Raw genomic sequence first — 19591 nt, forward strand, 5'->3', positions numbered from 1 at the left:
TTGCCCAGTTGAAATGTATGACTAAGTCAACAGATCATATGGTTTCTCTACTTTCACAGCTACCTCATTCTTCTAGACTTAAGTTAAAGGGCCAATTCATGTTCCACACTAGTGAAATGGAGCCCTCAGCAGTCTTTCCCTCATACAAGCTAGCTTATCTTTAAGAAGAAATACAATATGAAAGAATTGTCATTGAGAGTGATGAAAATACCTTACCGTCTCTTACAGAGCGACCTGAGAAAAGCTAGTCCGTTCTTGCTAGGTTTAAGTTTGTCAGATGAAGAGAGTATTTTCTATTTTTCAAAATCAGACAAAATATTCCCTTATAATAATAAAAAAACTCATCTATGTTTGTCAATCAGAGCAAAGCCACAATTCCGAGTTATCAGAAAAATTCATACCAAAGTGTTGTCTGCTTTTCCACCTTCCAGGGTCACTTCCAAATTAGAAAGTGCTGCTTCTACTTCGTCGACCTCAGACTCATTTGTAAAATCCTGTATTTCAGTAGACAACGACAGTTTGCTAATGTGATACTACAACAAAAACAGAGGTTTTAGGAATGTTATAAACACAAGGGAATCCATCGGCCATTTCTTCTTTGAAGACAATTCCCCTGTAATACTGAACATCTCCTGGAAGGAGATCCCCCAGCTATGTAGGGAAAATGAAATATAATTTAAATTATTTTGAGATTTATGGTTAGTCATGTTCCAACTCAGTTCTTTCCCATCACTGGTTGACCTTGTAGTGCAGAAGAGATGAGGACGGCAAGACTGATGCTTTATAAGATGTGCATGTGGATGGGTTATGAGGAATATTTTAAATAATTTACTACCCTCATTTTCAGCTCTTTTTCAAAGAAAAACAATCAGTATGAAGAAAATGAAACTTTAAGGAGAACAAATTTGCTTTCTCTCCTTTCAGAGAAAGGTACCGAGGTTCCCATACCTGTAGTGCTGCAAAGATCAACATTTCTTCCTCCGTGCAGTCAATTTCTTCTAAGAGAATGGCCCACCTGGCTTGTTCATAAAGTTGGTTTATTCGGACAGCATCGTACTAGAGAAAGAAAGAGATATATGTGTGTGTATGTATGAGGGGGCATATTTACATTCCACAGTACAAAAGATCTAGAATAACTGAGGCCAATCCTTGTTAATCAGATGCAATAAACTTTAGTTCAGGTAACGGAAAGAAACCCCTCTATCTTTCCACTGCCCCAGCTCATTTTACTTCTGAATTAAGAACTTTCTTTCTCAAAATATTTTCCAGAGCTTCTTGAAGGGGCCAAACTGACCCATCTTAGATTCCAGTATTTTCCCTTTCTTATCACACTTCTATTGTTGGGAAACACAGGTAGTGAAATGGTTTATGTGATAAGTAGTATAAGGAGAAGGGGTCCCCAGGCTAATCTGTAGACTCTGTAAATCTAATCAGAATCTGACAGGGGTTTTTAGTGGAACTTCATGCAAGCTGATCAAGTTGGGCTGGAAGAGACAATGTTCAAATATCTCCAAGAACATTTTGAAAAAGAACAATGCTGGGGAGACACTTGTCCTCCCAGATATTAAAATATATAATAAAGTGGCAGCAACTAAAATAGTGTGGTATTGGTATAGCAATTCACAAAATGTCAGTAAAGCAATATCCAGCAACAGACCTATGTATGTATATAATTTAATATAAAAGAAAATGGCATTTTATCAGCAGGGGAAGAAAGAATTCAGCACTATAACAGTGTTAAAAATGCCAAGCAATTTGGAGAACAAAAATCGAAAATCACAAAACAATCTTACACATCCAAAATACATAAATTACAGATAGATTAAAGAATCTAAACATGCAAAACCACAATGAGATACCACTTCACATCCACTAGGATGAATCTAATCTAAAGGACAGATAATAACAAATATTGGTGAGAATGTGGACAAATTGGAACCCCTGTGCATTGCTGGTGGGAATGTAAAATGGTGTAGCCTCCATGGGAAACAGTTTGGCAGTTCCTGAAAAAGCTGAACATAGAATATGATCCAGCAATTCCACTCATAAGTATATACTGAAAAAAAATTGAAAACCGGGACTCAAACAAATACTATTACACCAATGTTCATAGTAGCATTATTCACAATTGCCAAAAGCTAGATACAACCAAAATATCTATCAATAGATGACTAAATAAACAAAATGTAATGTATATCCAATACATACAATGGAATACAATGGAGTATTATTCAGCCTTGAAAAGGAAAGGAATTCTGATACATGCTACAACATAAATGAACCTTGAAGACATTACGCTCAGTGAAATCAGACAGACACAAAAGGACAATTATTGTATGATTCCACTTACATGAAGTACCTAGACTAGGCAAATTCATACAGACGGGAAGTAGGATAGAGGTTACTAGGGGCTGGAGGAAGGGGAAAATGGGGAGCTTTGTTTAATGGGTACAGCGTTTCTGTACAGGATGATGAAATAGTTCTGAAAATAGTGGTGATAGTTGCACAACACTGTGAATGTACTTAATGCCACTGAATTGTAGACCTAAAAATGGTTAAAATGGCAAATGTTATGTTTTGTATATTTTACATTAATTTTAAAAAGTCAAAAAAAAAACAAAACTGAGACTTGTACATGAATGTTCACAGCAGTATTTTTCATAATAGCCAAAAAGTAGAAACAATCCAGATGTCCGTCAGCTGACAAATGCATAAATACATATATATATAATGGAATATTATTTGGCAATGAAAAGAAATGAAATACTGATACATGCTACAATATGAATAGACCTTGAAAATTCTATGCTAAGTGAAAGAAACTGTCACAAAGTACCACATAGTTTGTATATTGTATAACTCCATTTACATGAAATGTCCAGAATAAGCAAATCCATAGAGACAGAAAGTAGACTGATGGTTGCTTAGGATTAGGAGGGTTGGAGGGAAATGGGAAGAGACTCCAAATGGGTGATGGACTTCTTGGTGGGATGATGAAAATGCTCTGAAATTAGATAGTGGTGTTGGTTGCACAACTCTGTGAATATACTAAAAAACATTGATTTGTACATATTAAGTGGGTGAAATGTTGGTATGTGAAATGCATGGTATTATGTGAATTATATATCTAAAAGCAGTTATAAAAAAATCTAAAGATAACAATCAAAACTATTAGAAGGAAACATGAGAGAAAACTTTTTGTAATTTTTCAGCAAGGAAGCCCTTTCTAAGCAAGACAGGAAAACTTTAGGTTATGCTGTATAAGGCTGACTTGACAATCAATAACTAAACTTTTTTTTTTTTTTTGCGGTACGCGGGCCTCTCACTGTTGTGGCCTCTCCCATTGCGGAGCACAGGCTCTGGACACGCAGGCTCAGCGGCCATGGCTCATGGGACCAGCCTCTCCGCGGCATGTGGGATCTTCCCAGACCGGGGCACGAACCCGTGTCCCCTGCATCAGTAGGTGGACTCTCAACCACTGAGCCACCAGGGAAGCCCAATAACTAAACATTTTTAAGTGAAAAATCCCCTGAATAAGATTATATGTTTATAAGGTATAGATGGAAAGGAAATATCTGCAATAAAAAAGGTAATATCCATTACACACAAAGTGCTCCTATAAATAAATACAAAAAATATAAAGAGTTCAATAGAAGATGGGGCAAATATATATATCAACAGGCAATTCACAGAAGAAAACAAAATGGCCACATAAACATTAGAAAAGATTCTCAACCTCACTAGTAATCAGAGAATTCAAATTAAAACAAGAAGACATAGGGCTTCCCTGGTGGCATAGTGGTTAAGAATCCGCCTGCCAATGCAGGGGACACAGGTTTGAGCCCTGGTCCGGGAAGATCCCACATGCCGTGGAGCAACTAAGCCTGTGCGCCACAACTACTGAGCCTATGTGCTGCAGCTACTGAAGCCCATGCGTCTAGAGTCCATGCTCCACAACAAGAGAAGCCACTGCAATGGGAAGCCCGCACACCACAACGAAGAGTAGTCCCCACTCACCGCAACTAGAGAAAGCCTGCACACAGCAACGAAGACCCAACACAACCAAAAATAAATAAATAAATTTATTAGAAAAAAACCCCAAAAACAAGATGACATAATTTCTATTTTCTTATGGGATTTACCCAGGCTGTAAGTGCTGGTAATGGCTGGTATTGGTGAGGATGTGGTGCAAACGGGCACTTACACATATGAGATCAGTAGGAAGAACTTTGGTGGGATATTTAAATGTTTTTTTTGCCCTTTCATGAGCATGTCCACAGTTACTATTCTAAAGAAATGCAAAGTACTCATCAAAGACACTTGTACAAGAATGTTCACAGTTTTTGAAAGAGGAAAAATTTCAAGCAACCCACAGGTCCTGATAAACTATAGCCTTTCCTCTGATTATTTTGTACTGGTTAAAAAAAGTGAGTCAGACACATATGCTGACATGAAAAGATGGCTGTGATATATTATGAAGTAAAAAGAAGTGAGCTACACAGCAAATACATGATCCTATTTATGTAGGAAGAAAAGATCCTGAAAATCTGTTCAAAAATACGTTTATAAATGTATGTGAAAAAATCTGCATGAATGATTAATCATTAAGCTGTTAACTGTGGCTAGTTCTCAGGAGAAAGGTCATGGTAAAGGACTATTTTCCATTTTTACTCTAAATAATTCCTTTTTAGTATTAGCTATTTTTAAGTGTATGGTTCAGTGGCATTAAGTACACTTGCGTTGCTGTGCAACCATTACCACCATCTGTCTCCAGAACTCATTTCATCTTACAAAACTGGAATTCTGTACCAATTAAACAATAACTCTCCTATGTTTGATTTTCTTTTCTTTTTTTTTTTTTCATATTGAGGCTATACTTTACTGTATCCTTTAAAAATGATAAACTGTTAAAGATAACATGGGGGAGAAATAGAAAGATAGAGTACCTAAACAGGTTTATCACGGGTTGGTTGGCATGAGTTTGTTTTTCGTTTTGCATTAACTTTATGCACACTAGGGAAAAAGGTGACAGGGAAGGTCAAAATCCGCAGTGAGCCCGAGCCTGGCAAGCGGTGCTGCTCTTAGGCCAGTGGGACCGTGACCTGTCCACAGGCTCCCTCCTTCTCAGCATTTCTAAAGCTGCTTGGAAAGGAGGGCAAATGCAGATCCAGGGGTGTGGTTTTCAGGAGGCTGGAATAATAAGAATCTTAAGAAAGTCTGTCCTTGTTTTGTGAACTTCAACGGGTGTCATGGAAATCCTCAGGAGTTTGCCCCAGAATCCTCCAAAAACAAACTAAAATATGACACACATAAAAACATTCATGGTAGCATCATTCATAACAGCTCCAAACCAGAAACAACCCAATGTCCCTCAGCTGGAAAATGGATAAACAAGTGTATCCAAATGTGTCCATCCACACGATAGGACACCACTCCGGCAAAAACACAGATAACCTTCGAAGTCATCATGCCGAGAGTCCAGATACAAGATTACACACTGTATGATTCCATATGTGAAATTTCTAGAAAAGGCAAAACTCAAGACAGAAAGCACACCAGGTGCGGGCTGGGGCTGGGGGCAGGGACTGACCACAAATGGGTATGAGGAAACATTTTTGGGTGACACAAGTGTTTTAAAACTAGATTGTGGTGATGGTTGCACAACTGTATAAATTCACTGAAAATCACATTGTACACTTACAATGGGTAAATTTTATGGCATGTCAATTATACTGTAATCCAAAGACATGACAACTAAACAAACCACACACACAGTGCACACCAAAACCAGGCAAGCAACACCCAACCCACTCCCCCATAGGCCCCTGCCTTTAATTCACAGCTGAAACACAAAATCTAAATAGTATGTGCGGTTGCCGAAATCTGAATTGGACTAACAAACTGTCATATTTGTCTATCTATCTATCTATCTATCTATCAATCAATCAATCATCTATTTCTCCCTCTCTGTCTGCTGTAGGGGTTTTAGTGAGAGTAAGTTAAATCACCCTGTAAGGCTTCTCTCTCAAATGCAGTCAGTAAAGATTTAAAAAATTTAATAAGAGCTTTCTCACCTAAAAATACTTAACTCCCCTCCACCCCAAGCCAGATTAAAAAAAAACTCTTTGACAGAATATTGGTTAAACAAGAGTTGCCTGCATTTACAGACTAACATCAAGAGAAGATGCCGGGCCAGCCTGGCTCCTGCTGAGGAACCTGGATTCCTCTGCGGCATCCACAGAGCTCTGGATTTTCCTCTTTGGAGGCTTGTTCACATTCCCACTGAGGCTCTGGGACAGCACAAGGTCCTGGGTCTTCACAGGTTCATTCATTAACAGGTGTCCCAAAAGCTTTTTTCCTGAGAACTCTTTCAGTGGTTTCAGCTACTCAGAAACAAATTTTTCCCTGGTGGGAACTGGCTACTGCTGCCCTCTCCTTGGCCCTCAATTTCCTTTGTCTCCTGGTTAATTGAAAATAGAAACCACCAAAGCACGTGGTTTCTGCCAACCCCACTGCTTGAATCCCTGTTTCTCCCTATCTAGTCAATTCAGTAAACCCTTCCCTCCTTCCACCAACCAACAATATAAAAAATAACAAAACCTACCTCCCATAGTTTTCATGCTCTCAGGAAAGGATTACTATTTGGATCTAATTACTCTTAAGTGATTCCCTAAAAACTTGGGTAGCAAGTTTTTTAAATTAATTAATTATTTTGGCTGTGCTGGATCTTCATTTCTGCGCACAGGCTTTCTCTAGTTGCTGCAAGCGTGGGCTACTCTTCGTTTAGGTGCATGGGCTTCTCATTGCGGTGGCTTCTCTTGTTGCAGAGCATGGGCTCTAGGTGTGCGGGCTTCAGTAGTTGTGACATGTGGGCTCAGTAGTTGCGGCACGCAGGCTCAGTAGTTGTGGCGCACGGGCTTAGTTGTTCTGCAGCATGTGGGATCTTCCCGGACCAGGGCTCAAACCCGTGTCCCCTGCATTGGAAGGTGGATTCTTAATCACTGGACCACCAGGGAAGTCCCCAGTTGGATAGCAAGTTTTAGTATCTTCTAGGCCTCTTATTAAAACTGATGTACCTTTTCTCTAGTGAACATTTAAAAAAATACTATAAACTACTGGAGTCACAAAAGTTTTTTTTGTTTTTTTTAAATGCACACATTTTAAAATGCACTTAAATGGGGCAAAAGAGTATATAATGATGGAATTCATTTTGAATGAATTCAAAAGGGACAAAGGGTGTACAATAAAAAGTCAGTCTCTTTCCCTTCCTTGTTCCCCACAAAGTGTAGTTTCTCTACCGATTGTTTTGTACCTTGTTCTTTTTCATTCAGTAATATTCCCTGAATATGCTCCCCATCAAAAGAAAGCTGATTCATTCCTCCTAATCAAAACACTATATGAATGGACCATAACGTATTTAACCAGTTCCCTATTGATGGATGTTTAGGTGTTTTCCAATTTTTCCCTAAAACAAATAATGTAATAACTGTTCTTGTGTACAGACATATCAACTCACATATTTGAGTATAACTGTGGTATAAATATCAAGGGGTGGATTTTCTGGGTCAAAGCCATGCAGAATGGTAATTCTGATAGAAATTGCCAAATTGCCTTCCATAGAGGCTAGACTAATTCATAATTTGACCTACAAGCAGTGTATGTATGAGAGAGCCTATTTCCCCATACTCTTGCTAACTCAGATAGTGCATGAAACTTTTTGATCTTTGCCAGTATAAGACCTTATAAGAGCCATTGTAGTTCCTTTTCTATGAACTATGTGTTCACATCCTTTGCTTATTAGTCTCCTGGGTTGTTGGTATTTTATTATCGATTTGGAAGAGCTCTTGATATATTAGAGATTGGCCTTTTGTTTGTAGTATGTGTTGCAATGACTTTTTTAAACTTCATTTATAGTTTTTTTGTCATGCATAAAATTTTCATTTTTTTAATTAAAATGTACCAATCTTTTCTTTATGGATTCTGGATTTTGCATTTTTAAAGTATATCATATTTGAAATGTATTCTAGTACTTTCATACATCTGAGATTTTAATCAGTGCCTGTTGCCTCAGCTCTATAGCTTGCTTGGATCTCTCCTCTGAAAGCCAGAGAAGAGAAGCTCCCTGGTCCTATTATATGATTTAACTCCTAAATGTAGGGTACCTTGTATGTTTGCAGTGGTTTCATGGGTGCTATCTTTGCTCTTCTTGATTTGATTGTAGATTCTTTGAAAGCACAAACTCTATCTTAATTTTCTATATCCCTCTACCCAGGAGCCTTAAACTTGGTTTCATTTATAGCACTCTGTACTTTAGGAGGGCAGAGAAGGGAGGGCTGCCACAACTCTAGAGTGGTTGGGGAATCATCCTGCACCCCAAAGTCCTATCTCACCAGCTTGAGTTTTCCTGTCACCTTTGGGTTGACAGCTGCTATTTGGCTGTTAGATTCAGATACATTTTGTTCATAGGCTATGGACACAGAACTCCTTACCAATTAAGCAAGCAGGGGCTGGAGGCAAAGAGCCTAGGACAACAGCCCTAGTAACATTTGCCTTCCGGGTTCTTGTCCCCTTCTGGAAGAATGATTCCTTTTAATCTTCCACTTTTTAGACAACACATTTTTAACACTGCCCCTCCATGTTTGATATTTATGCTGATGATCTGCCATGTCTGAATTCCTTGACTGTGATGTCACTTACATGTTCCTGACTATTATTTTAAGCAGTAGATGACTGAGTTTACTTTTAACATTGAGCTCAATTGCCAAAGCAAGGGTTTTAATGGGGAATCTCTTGGCAAGGAAATGGATAGGAGGGTCTCCAAGGACCAGCTGATCCCATCCTGGAGGAGGCGACTAGGAAAGTCTGACTCTCCCAGCATCCTTGCAGCACGTAGGGGTTGAGGGTAAAGGAAATATCAGAAGTGCTCCATAACTCCAAGGAGTTTGAAGTTTATTTGTAGAGAAAATCCATGAATGTGGTACAATTAGAGGTGTGAGTCCTGAAATTACACTCAGTTGTGGCTCAGAGAAGAGATGGGCCAGTGTGACCAAGAGTAGAGAAAAGCTCCTTTCTGGAAGGAATAAGACCGGAATGTGATCTTAGGGCAGGGTTTCTGAATCTGCGATTCTTGGATTTGGGAGTCTAAATCAGGTGGTCCATAAGCCTGGATTAGAAAAAACTACACCTCCATTTGCACCGGCTTTTAATGGAAATTTAGCATTTCCTTCCATGGTGAATGTAGGCCACAAACCACAGTACTACAGAGCACTTGTGACTTCATGACTACCAGAATCACAGATTTTTCATATTGCATCACAGTTGCTATTTTCAAACAATGCTCACATTCATCATCACTTTGATATCAACTAATTAAACAGATATGTTACTTATATCCATTTTGAAAAATATTTTGGTTACTATAGTTCAATATAGTTCCATTTTGTAATCCTATGTATTTTATTTCATAAATTTGAAAACGTTATTCTACCGTCCAGCAGTTTTGGGCCCTCAACTTCTATTTTAGTTCTTGGCACACGGTAGTTGTTCGATAAATAATTGAATAAATAAAACAACAGGGGCACAAGTCTGAAGAGATAAGTTGGGGCCACATTCCTGACTTAGCAATTAGAAAATGCATAAGTATGTTTTATTTATGTGTTATCTAGTTTCAGAAAAAAATTTAAGGCAGTTTATTAGAATAGATAGCATACAACAAGGTAGATTAAGTTACCTAGGAACTAGGCAAGGAAAGAGTAAAGCTGAGTCAGGAATGAGGCTAAAAAATGAGGTTACAGAAAGTGTAAAGATTTGATTCTAGAAGGCAACACAAAAAGGAAAACCTGAATAATTGTATAATTCACATTGCCCTTAAGAAAATCAAAACAATTGGTTAAGAGAAGCCGTAACAGTAATTTCTCCTGAAGATTTTATCAAAGAAGAGCCAAAGTTTGCTTTCTTACCATGATTCACTGGAAGTGATGTACTCCAGATGCAAGCTAGGCCCATGGGCAGTAAGTTGGATCTCAATCAAAGACTGAGCAAGAGCTCCACAGAAACAAGGAAGAGGGCTTATTTTGAAGCAGATGCCAGTTAGGTAAGCAGTGGGAGTCCAGATGGGCCTCTGGAGACCAGACAAAATGAGGACCAAGCAGAAGACAGTGACACAAGAGGCGGAAACACTGCCGTGGATGAGGAAGGAACGGGTGCAGAAGAGGTGACCCGAGGCAGGCCCCTTGAACAAGTGCCCGGTGATAATTGAAGAATAGCAGTCAGCTCGGAACTGGGATGGGAAGGATACCATCATGCTGTGCACTCAGAGGACTGGTGACCCAGTGTGTGTTTTCTACTTTGGGCCACTTTAAGTGCCGATTCACAACTCTACAAAAGGGAGAATTGGGACAAGGAAGGGGCAGATGTTCAGAGGACTTATTTCACCATTCAGCTGTCCTAGGAAACTTCAGGTGGGAGATGTGCACTTAAAATGAGAGTTGGAAACCAGCTGGGGGTCTTTATTTATCCAGATAATCCCTCTGTCTCATCACCCAAGACTCATTCAGCACCGCAGTGGGGAGCCAGGTGTGTGCTATCATGAGGTCCTGGCTTCTTTGCCAAAACCCCTTCCCTTTTAACCTGGGCCTTGACAACTCCCTCCTTCCTAAGCATGAAGGGCTCCAACTCTGCGAGTCACTCTCTTTTTGTTCCTGCTTCACTGTGAATGGAGAGGGACAGCACATGCCATGAGTGAAGACCCTTAGAGACTCCCCTAACTCAGGGGTAGCCTACCATGCTCGCTAGAGACAAACAGATGAAAATCCAGAGACCAGTATACATTTATTGGTCTAACCCTACAGAGCTAAACAGAAGGTTACATAAATTAATCCTAATTTTGAAAACTAAATAACTCAATTTTACACTTTCATGTATTCACATTAAAAAAAAAGGGAGAGACAGAATACAGAAAAAGTATCTTACTTTGGGATTCAAGTCAAAGAAAGTGTAGTATTTAAATCGTAACAGCAGCTGCTCATCCTCCTGGATGCCTTGCTCCATAAGGGAACGTGAGGAGTCTAGCCAACTGGAAAACAACAGGATGAGTTTTAAAAGTCAATCAATTTTACATACATAATTATAGTATTATACAATGTGTTTTTATATACCTATACATGTATATCTAAATGTATATGTGTGTATATATACACCCTTGAACAAAGTCCGGGTTAGTAATATAACCAAAACTCAGTAAGGGAGATGACTTGATAATAGCTTATATCTCCATTTTATCATACAGCTTTCCAAGTGCTTTTTTGTATGTATATATTTTCTCACTGACACTTTAAAGTAACCAACTGAAGGAGCCAGGGCAGTTCTTATTTTTATTTTTTTTTGAGTTAATTTTTTTACAATTTAATTTTATTTATTTTGGCTGCACCAGGTCTTAGTTGCGGCATGTGGGATCTTTAGTGGTGGCATGTGGACTCAGTTGCAGCACGCGGGATCTTTAGTTGTGGCATGTGGGCTCTTAGTTGCAGCATGCGGGATCTAGTTCCCTGACCAGGGATTGAACCCGGGCCCCCTGCATTGGGAGCACAGAGTCTCATCCACTGGACCACCAGGGAAGTCCCCCAGGGCAGTTCTTATTTTCTCAGTTTTACAGATGAGGAAAATGAGCCTCAGAAACATTAAGTGATATGTTCAAGGTCACATGCCTCGTGGTGGAGCCGGAATTAGAATCTGCGCTTGGTGACTATTGCATGTACTTGTTCTGCATGTATTTGCTGACTGCTGACCACTTCTACACTAGGTGGTCCAACCCAGAACTGGCTCTATCTTACAGAAAGTTCTATGTAGAACTTTCTGTAACGATGGAAATATTCTATATTGCCCTGCCCAACTGAGTAGTCACTAGCCACATGTGGTTACTGAAGGTTTAAATGTGGCTAGTGCCACATTTTAATTTTAATTATATTCAAACATAAATGTAAATGTCCATATGCGGCTAGTGACTCCTATACTGGGTAGCACAATTCTAGTGTTTGAAACATAAATACTGGCAATGGTGAGGTGTGATGAAAAGTTAACAACAAAACAAGGTGGGAATGAAGGGCATCCAATACCACTGAAGGAAAATGGTTTGAACTTCTATCAAGTATTTTATATATGTTTATATATATTGATTATATATATTCATATATGTAATATTCTATTACATATTATATATTCCCTTTTGGGAGAATAAGAATAACCAAGATGCAGTCTCCAACCTAAAGGAATTGACAGTCTGTGGGGTAACCAAGCCTTATACTAAAGGAACAAGGTAACACTGGAGCCAAAGAACAGAACTCAAGGGAAGTGACTGATCTTGAATGGTGACATCTCAGAAGGAGACTGTATGTGGCTGGGCTTTAAAGGACAAACAGGGACGGGCTGGTAGAGGAGGAGGGAAGGAGAGGGTTCTGGAGCAGGGGAAAAGCTGGAGGTGAGGCGGTGACACAAGAGTGAGCATGCACGTGGGGGGATGGGGTGCATGACAGCACAGCAGGACGGACAGATGGACATCTTCGGGACCAGATCTCACAGGGAGTGGAATGCTGTTAACAAACTTGACTTGACTTGGTGGACAACAGGGAGTGAAATAGATGGTGGTTTGAGAAATAAATTGTGTTTTCTGAGACCACTTCATACAAAAGCTGAAGGACTCACTTGTTGGATCACAGAATGGAGGAGTGCTCTACGAAAGACAGTGAGGTCACCTTGGGTCTCCCCTGCTGCTCCATGGGGACCAACCCACTTATAAGCTGTTCTACATTCCATAAAATACACTTTGCACACGTGTACGGTCAAAGAGTTAGTATTCACATACGGTAAACCGTTGAATTAACCCAGTGAGTAAATGTTGTTACACTTTAAATGTATTGAAATGATGAAAGGCTGCATTTTTCCCTTTTGTTGCTAAAATCAGCACTGACTTTTGTGAACAGTATACAATCCCTAGGTATGCTAACTTAAAAATGAAACACCCCTTCCCCCATCCCTGCAGCGTCTCTCTTACTATATCAACATCAGTTCACAGAGACGCAAAACGAAGTCATGTCCTTACCCTGCATTAAGCTTGGCTTTGTCAACCAGAGACCGAGGCTGGTACATGTCAGCAAGAGCTTCTGGTGACTGAGGGGGCTGGCTGAATGCGAGGATACTGCAGTTTTGTTCAGTCAAAGGGCTGTCACTGAACCAAGTCATTGTGGATGACGCTGGCGTTCCGTTGATGGGGTCATATGTGGGGGTCATGGTTCTACTGTATAAGCCAGGACTTACTGCAAAGCAAAGGAGAGAATGAACTAGGATATGAGATTTGGGGTAGGAATCTTTAGAAAAATAATTACCAATATTGCTTGTACTAAAATGGATTTTGAAGTTAAATGTTTGTTAACATTGAAAATAATCAGATAAGTCATGAGTGATGGGGAGAGAAGTTAAACACAGGTAAAACTCCTGTCTGAATATTTAGCTCCTGGGAAGCTTGGGAACTCATAGGCTGTAAAAATTTCCGAAATCAACCCAGACAGATGTGGGACTATCTCCTTCTCAATAATTCAAAATTCTCCTATTTCAGTAGTGAGTTCTGGCACTATTAGAAAACTGGAGCTCTCGCAGAATGCATGAATACACTATATTTTTTTGGCAAATCCCCTAAACAAATCACAGTATTTAAAATTTTAAGAAACCAGCTAGTTGACGGTTTATAAATCATCTGAATCTAATTTGCATAAGGAAAGCATAAATAATCCTTTTCATTCTTTTCATTGGAATATACTATGCAAGAAGCCCTCAGAGTTGCAAGCAAGCTAGAGATTAATTCTTTTTTCTTTTTTTTTACATCTTTATTGGAGTATAATTGCTTTACAATGGTGTGTTAGTTTCTGCTTTATAACAGAGTGAATCAGTTATACATATATATATATATTCCCATATCTCCTCCCTCTTGCGTCACCCACCCTCCCACCCTCCTTATCCCACCCATCCAGGTGGTCACAAAGCACCGAGCTGATCTCCATGTGCTATGCGGCTGCTTCCCACTAGCTATCTATTTTACGTTTGGTAGCGTATATATGTCCATGCCTCTCTCACTTTGTCACAGCTTACCCTTCCCCTCCGCATATCCTCAAGTCCATTCTCTAGTAGGTCTGTGTCTTTATTCCCGTCTTACCCCTAGGTTCTTTGTGACATTTTTTTTGCTTAGATTCCATATATATGTGTTAGCATATGGCATTTGTCTTTCTCTTTATGACTTATTTCACTCTGTATGACAGACTCTAGGTCCATCCACCTCACTACAAATAACTCAATTTCGTTTCTTTTTATGGCTGAGTAATATTCCATTGTATATATGTGCCACATCTTCTTTATCCATTCATCCGATGATGGACACTTAGGTTGTTTCCATCACCTGGCTATTGTAAATAGAGCTGCAATGAACATTTTGCTACATGACTCTTTTTGAATTATGGTTTTCTCAGGGTGTATGCCCAGTAGTGGGATTGCTGTTTCATATGGTAGTTCTATTTGTAGTTTTTTGAGGAACCTCCATACTGTGCTTCATAGTGGCTGTACCAATTCACATTCCCACCAGCAGTGCAAGAGTGTTCCCTTTTCTCCACAACCTCTCCATCTAGATTTTTTGATGATGGCCATTCTGACCGGTGTGAGAGGATATCTCATTGTAGTTTTGATTTGCATTTCTCTAATGATTAATGATGTTGAGCATTCATTCATGTGTTTGTTGGCCATCTGTGTGTCTTCTTTGGAGAAATGTCTATTTAGGTCTTCTGCCCATTTTTGGATTGGGTTGTTTGTTTTTTTGTTATTGATCTGCAGGAGCTGCTTGTAAATTTTGGAGATTAATCCTTTGTCAGTTGCTTCATTTGCAAATATTTTCTCCCATTCTGAGGGTTGTCTTTTGGTCTTGTTTATGGTTTCCTTTGCTGTGCAAAAGCTTTTAAGTTTCATTAGGTCCCATTTGTTTATCTTTGTTTTTATTTCCATTGCTCTAGGAGGTGGGTCAAAAAGGATCTTGCTGTGATTTATGTCATAGAGTGTTCTGCCGATGTTTTCCTCTAAGAGTTTGATAGTTTCTGGCCTTACATTTAGGTCTTTAATCCATTTTAAACTTATTTTTGTGTATGGTGTTAGGGATTGTTCTAATCTCATACTTTTACATATACCTGTCCAGTTTCCCTATCACAACTTATTGAAGAGGCTGTCCTTTCTCCACTGTGCATTCCTGCCTCCTTTATCAAAGATAAGGTGACAATATGTGCGTGGGTTTATCTCTGGGCATTCTATCCTGTTCCATTGATTCTATATTTCTGTTTTTGTGCCAACACCATACTGTCTTGATTACTGTAGCTTTGTAGTATAGCCTGACATCAGGGAGCCTGATTCCTCCAGCTCCGTTTTTCGTTCTCAAGATTGCTTTGGCTATTCAGGGTCTTTTGTGTTTCCATACAAATTGTGAAATTTTTTGATCTAGTTCTGTGAAAAATGCCAGTGGTAGTTTGATAGGGATTTCATTGAATCTGTAGATTACTTTGGGTAGTAGAGTCATTTTCACAATGTTGATTCTTCCAATCCAAGAACATGGTATATCTCTCCATCTATTTGTATCACCTTTAATTTATTTCATCAGTGTCTTATAATTTTCTGCATACAGGTCTGTTGTCTTCATAGGTAGGTTTATTCCTAGATATTTTATTCTTTTTGTTGCAATGGTAAATGGAAGTTTTTTTAGATTTCGCTTTCAGATTTTTCATCATTAGTGTATAGGAATGCCAGAGATTTCTGTGCATTAATTTTGTATCCTGCTACTTTACCAAATTCATTGATGAGCTCTAGTAGTTTTCTGGTAGCATCTTTAGGATTCTCTATGTATAGTATCATGTCATTTGCAAACAGTGACAGCTTTACTTCTTCATTTCCGTTTTGGATTCCTTTTATTTCCTTTTCTTCTCTGATTGCTATGGGTAAAACTTCCAAAACTATGTTGAATAAGACTGGTGAGAGTGAGCTACATTGTCTTGTTCCTGATCTTAGTGGAAATGCTTTCAGTTTTTCACCACTGAGGACAATGTTGGCTGTGGGTTTGTCATATATGACCTTTATTATGTTGAGAAAAGTTCCCTCTATGCCTACATTCTGCAGGGTTTTTATCATAAATGCGTGATGAATTTTGCCAAAAGCTTTCTCTGCATCTATTGAGATGATCATATGGTTTTCTCCTTCAATTTGTTAATATGGTGTATCATGTTGATTGATTTGCGTATACTGAAGAATCCTTGCATTCCTGGAATTAACCCCACTTGATCATGGTGTATGATCCTTTTAATGTGCTGATGGATTCTGTTTGCTAGTATTTTCTTGAGGATTTTTGCATCTATGTTCATCAGTGATATTGGCCTGTAGTTTTCTTTCTTTGTGACATCTTTGTCTGGTTTTGGTATCAGGGTGATGGTGGCCTCATAGAATGAGTTTGGGAGTGTTCCTCCCTCTGCTATATTTTGGAAGAGTTTGAGAAGGATAGGTGTTAGCTCTTCTCTAAATGTTTGATAGAATTTGCCTGTGAAGTGATCTGGTCCTGGGCTTTTATTTTTTGGAAGATTTTTAATCACAGTTTCAATTTCAGTGCTTGTGATTGGTCTGTTCATATTTTCTATTTCTTCTGGATTCAGCGTTGGCACGTTGTGCATTTCTAAGTATTTGTCCATTTCGTCTGGGTTGTCCATTTTATTGGCATAGACTTGCTTGTAGTAATCTCTCATGATCTTTTATATTTCTTCAGTGTCAGTTGTTATTTCTTTTTCATTTCTAATTCTATTGATTTGAGTCTTCTCCATTTTTTTCTTGATGAGTGTGGCTAATAGTGTATCAATTTTGTTTATCTTCTCAAAGAACCAGGTTTTAGTTTTATTGATCTTTCCTATCATTTCCTTCATTTCTTTCTGATCTGATTTTTATGATTTCTTTCCTTCTGCTAACTGTGGTGTTTTTTTGTTCTTATTTCTCTAATTGCTTTAGGTGCAAGGTTAGGTTGTTTATTCGAGGTATTTTCTGTTTCTTAAGATAGGATTGTATTGCTATAAACTTCCTTCTTAGAACTGCTTTTGCTGCATCCCATAGGTTTTGGGTCGTCGTGTCTCCATTGTCATTTGTTTCTAGGTATTATTTTATTTCCTCTTTGATTTCTTCAGTGATCACTTCATTATTCAGTAGTGTATTGTTTAGCCTCCATATGTTTGTATTTTTTACAGATCTTTTCCTGTAATTGATATCTAGTCTCATAGCATTGTGGTCAGAAAACATACCAGATACGATTTCAATTTTCTTAAATTTACCAAGGCTTGATTTGTGACCCAAGATATGATGTATTCTGTAGAATGATCCGTGAGCACTTGAGAAAAACGTATATTCTGTTGTTTTTGGATGGAATGTCCTATAGATATCAATTAAGTCCATCTTGTTTAATGTATCATTTAAAGTTTGTGTTCCTTACTTATTTTCACTTTGGATGATCTGTCCATTGATGAAAGTGGGGTGTTAAAGTCCCCTACTATGAATGTGTTACTGTCGATTTCCCCTTTTATGGCTGTTAGTATTTGCCTTATGTATTGAGATGCTCCTATGTTGGGTGCATAAATATTTACAATTGTTATATCTTCTTCGTGGATCGATCCCTTGATCATTATGTAGTGTCCTTCTTTGTCTCTTCTAATAGTCTTTACTTTAAAGTCTATTTTGCCTGATATGAGAATTGCTACTCCAGCTTTCTTTTGATTTCCATTTGCATGGAATATCTTTTTCCATCCCCTCACTTTCAGTCTGTATGTGTCCCTAGGTCTGAAGTGGGTCTCTTGTAGACAGCATATATATGGGTCTTGTTCTTTTATCCATTCAGCCAGTCTGTGTCTTTTGGTGGGAACATTTAATCCATTTACATTTAAGGTAATTATCGATATGTATGTTCCTATTCTCATTTTAATTGTTTTGGGTTCATTATTGTAGGTCTTTTCCTTCTCTTGTGTTTCTTGCCTGGAGAAGTTCCTTTAGAATTTGTTGTAAAGCTGGTTTGGTGGTGCTGAACTCTCTTAGCTTTTGCTTGTCTGTAAAGGTTTTAATTTCTCCATCAAATCTGAATGAGATCCTTGCTGGGTAGAGTAATCTTGGTTGTAGGTTTTCTCCTTCATCACTTTAAATATGTCCTACCAGTCCCTTCTGGCTTGCAGAGTTTCTGCTGAAAAATCAGCTGTTAACCTTATGGGGATTCCCTTGTGTGTTATTTGTTGCTTTTCCCTTGCTGCTTTTAATATGTCTTCTTTGTATTTAATTTTTGACAGTTTGATTACTATGTGTCTTGGTGTGTTTCTCCTTGGATTTATCCCATATGGGACTCTCTGTGCTTCCTGGACTTGATTAACTATTTCCTTTCCCATATTAGGGAAGTTTTCAACTATAATCTCTTCAAATATTTTCTCAGTCCTTTCTTTTTCTCTTCTTCTTCTGGAACCCCTATAATTCAAATGTTGGTGCATTTAATGTTGTCCCAGAGGTCTCTGAGACTGTTCTCTGTTCTTTTTATTCTATTTGCTTTATTCGGCTCTGCAGTAGTTATTTCCACTTTTTTATCTTCCAGGTCACTTATCTGTTCTTCTGCCTCAGTTATTCTGCTATTGATCCCATCTAGAGTATTTTTTATTTCATTTATTGTGTTGTTCATCATTGCTTATTTCCCCTTTAGTTCTTTTAAGTCCTTGTTAAATGTTTCTTGCATTTTCTCTATTCTATTTCCAAGATTTTGGGTCATATTTACTATCATTATTCTGAATTCTTTTTCAGGTAGACTGCCTATTTCCTCTTCATTTGTTCGGTCTGGTGGGTTTTATCTTGCTCCTTCATCTGCTGTGTGATTTTCTGTCTTCTCATTTTGCTTATCTTACTGTGTTTGGGGTCTCCTTTTTGCAGGCTGCAGGTTCATAGTTCCTGTTGTTTTTGGTGTTTGTCCCCAGTGGCTAAAGTGGGTTCAGTGGGTTGTGTTGGCTTCCTGGTGGAGGGGACTAGTGCCTGTGTTCTGATGGATGAGCCTTGATCTTGTCTTTCTGGTGGGCAGGTCCACATCTGGGGGTGTGTTTTGGGGTGTCTGTGGACTTACTATGAGTTTAGGCAGCCTCTCTGCTAATGGGTGGGGTTGTGGTCCTGTCTCGCTAGTTGTTTGGCATAGGGTATACAGCACTGTAGCTTGCTGGTTGTTGAATGAAGCTGGGTGCTGGTGTTGAGATGGAGATCTCGGGGAGATTTTTGCCATTTGATATTATGTGGAGCTGGGAGGTCTCATGTGGACTAGTGTCCTGAAGTTGGCTCTCCCTCCTCAGAGGCAGAGCACTGACTCCTGGCTGCAGCATCAAGAGCCTTTCATCCACATGGCTCAGAATAAAAGGGAGAAAAATAAATAAATAAAGAAAGAAAGAAAGAAAGAAAGGAAGGAAGGAAGGAAGGAAGGAAGGAAGGAAGAAAGGAAGGAAGGAAGGAAGGAAGGAAGGAAGGAAGA

At 38.8% G+C, this 19591-nt stretch overlaps 1 protein-coding gene across 1 annotated transcript in view; it reads right to left on the reverse strand.

Moving 5' to 3' along the window:
• Positions 1-19591, reverse strand: part of FERMT1 (FERM domain containing kindlin 1) — a 64194-nt gene that overhangs the window by 25896 nt on the left and 18707 nt on the right. The window contains exons 5-8 of the mRNA XM_079899091.1: positions 13097-13310; positions 10972-11074; positions 949-1056; positions 402-533 (exon numbers count right to left, since the gene is read on the reverse strand). Coding sequence (XP_079755217.1) covers positions 402-533; positions 949-1056; positions 10972-11074; positions 13097-13310 — 557 coding nt within the window. The remainder of the gene's footprint in view (positions 1-401; positions 534-948; positions 1057-10971; positions 11075-13096; positions 13311-19591) is intronic.

The sequence above is a fragment of the Stenella coeruleoalba genome (assembly GCF_951394435.1).
Source record: "Stenella coeruleoalba genome assembly, chromosome: 15".
NCBI lineage: Eukaryota > Metazoa > Chordata > Mammalia > Artiodactyla > Delphinidae > Stenella > Stenella coeruleoalba.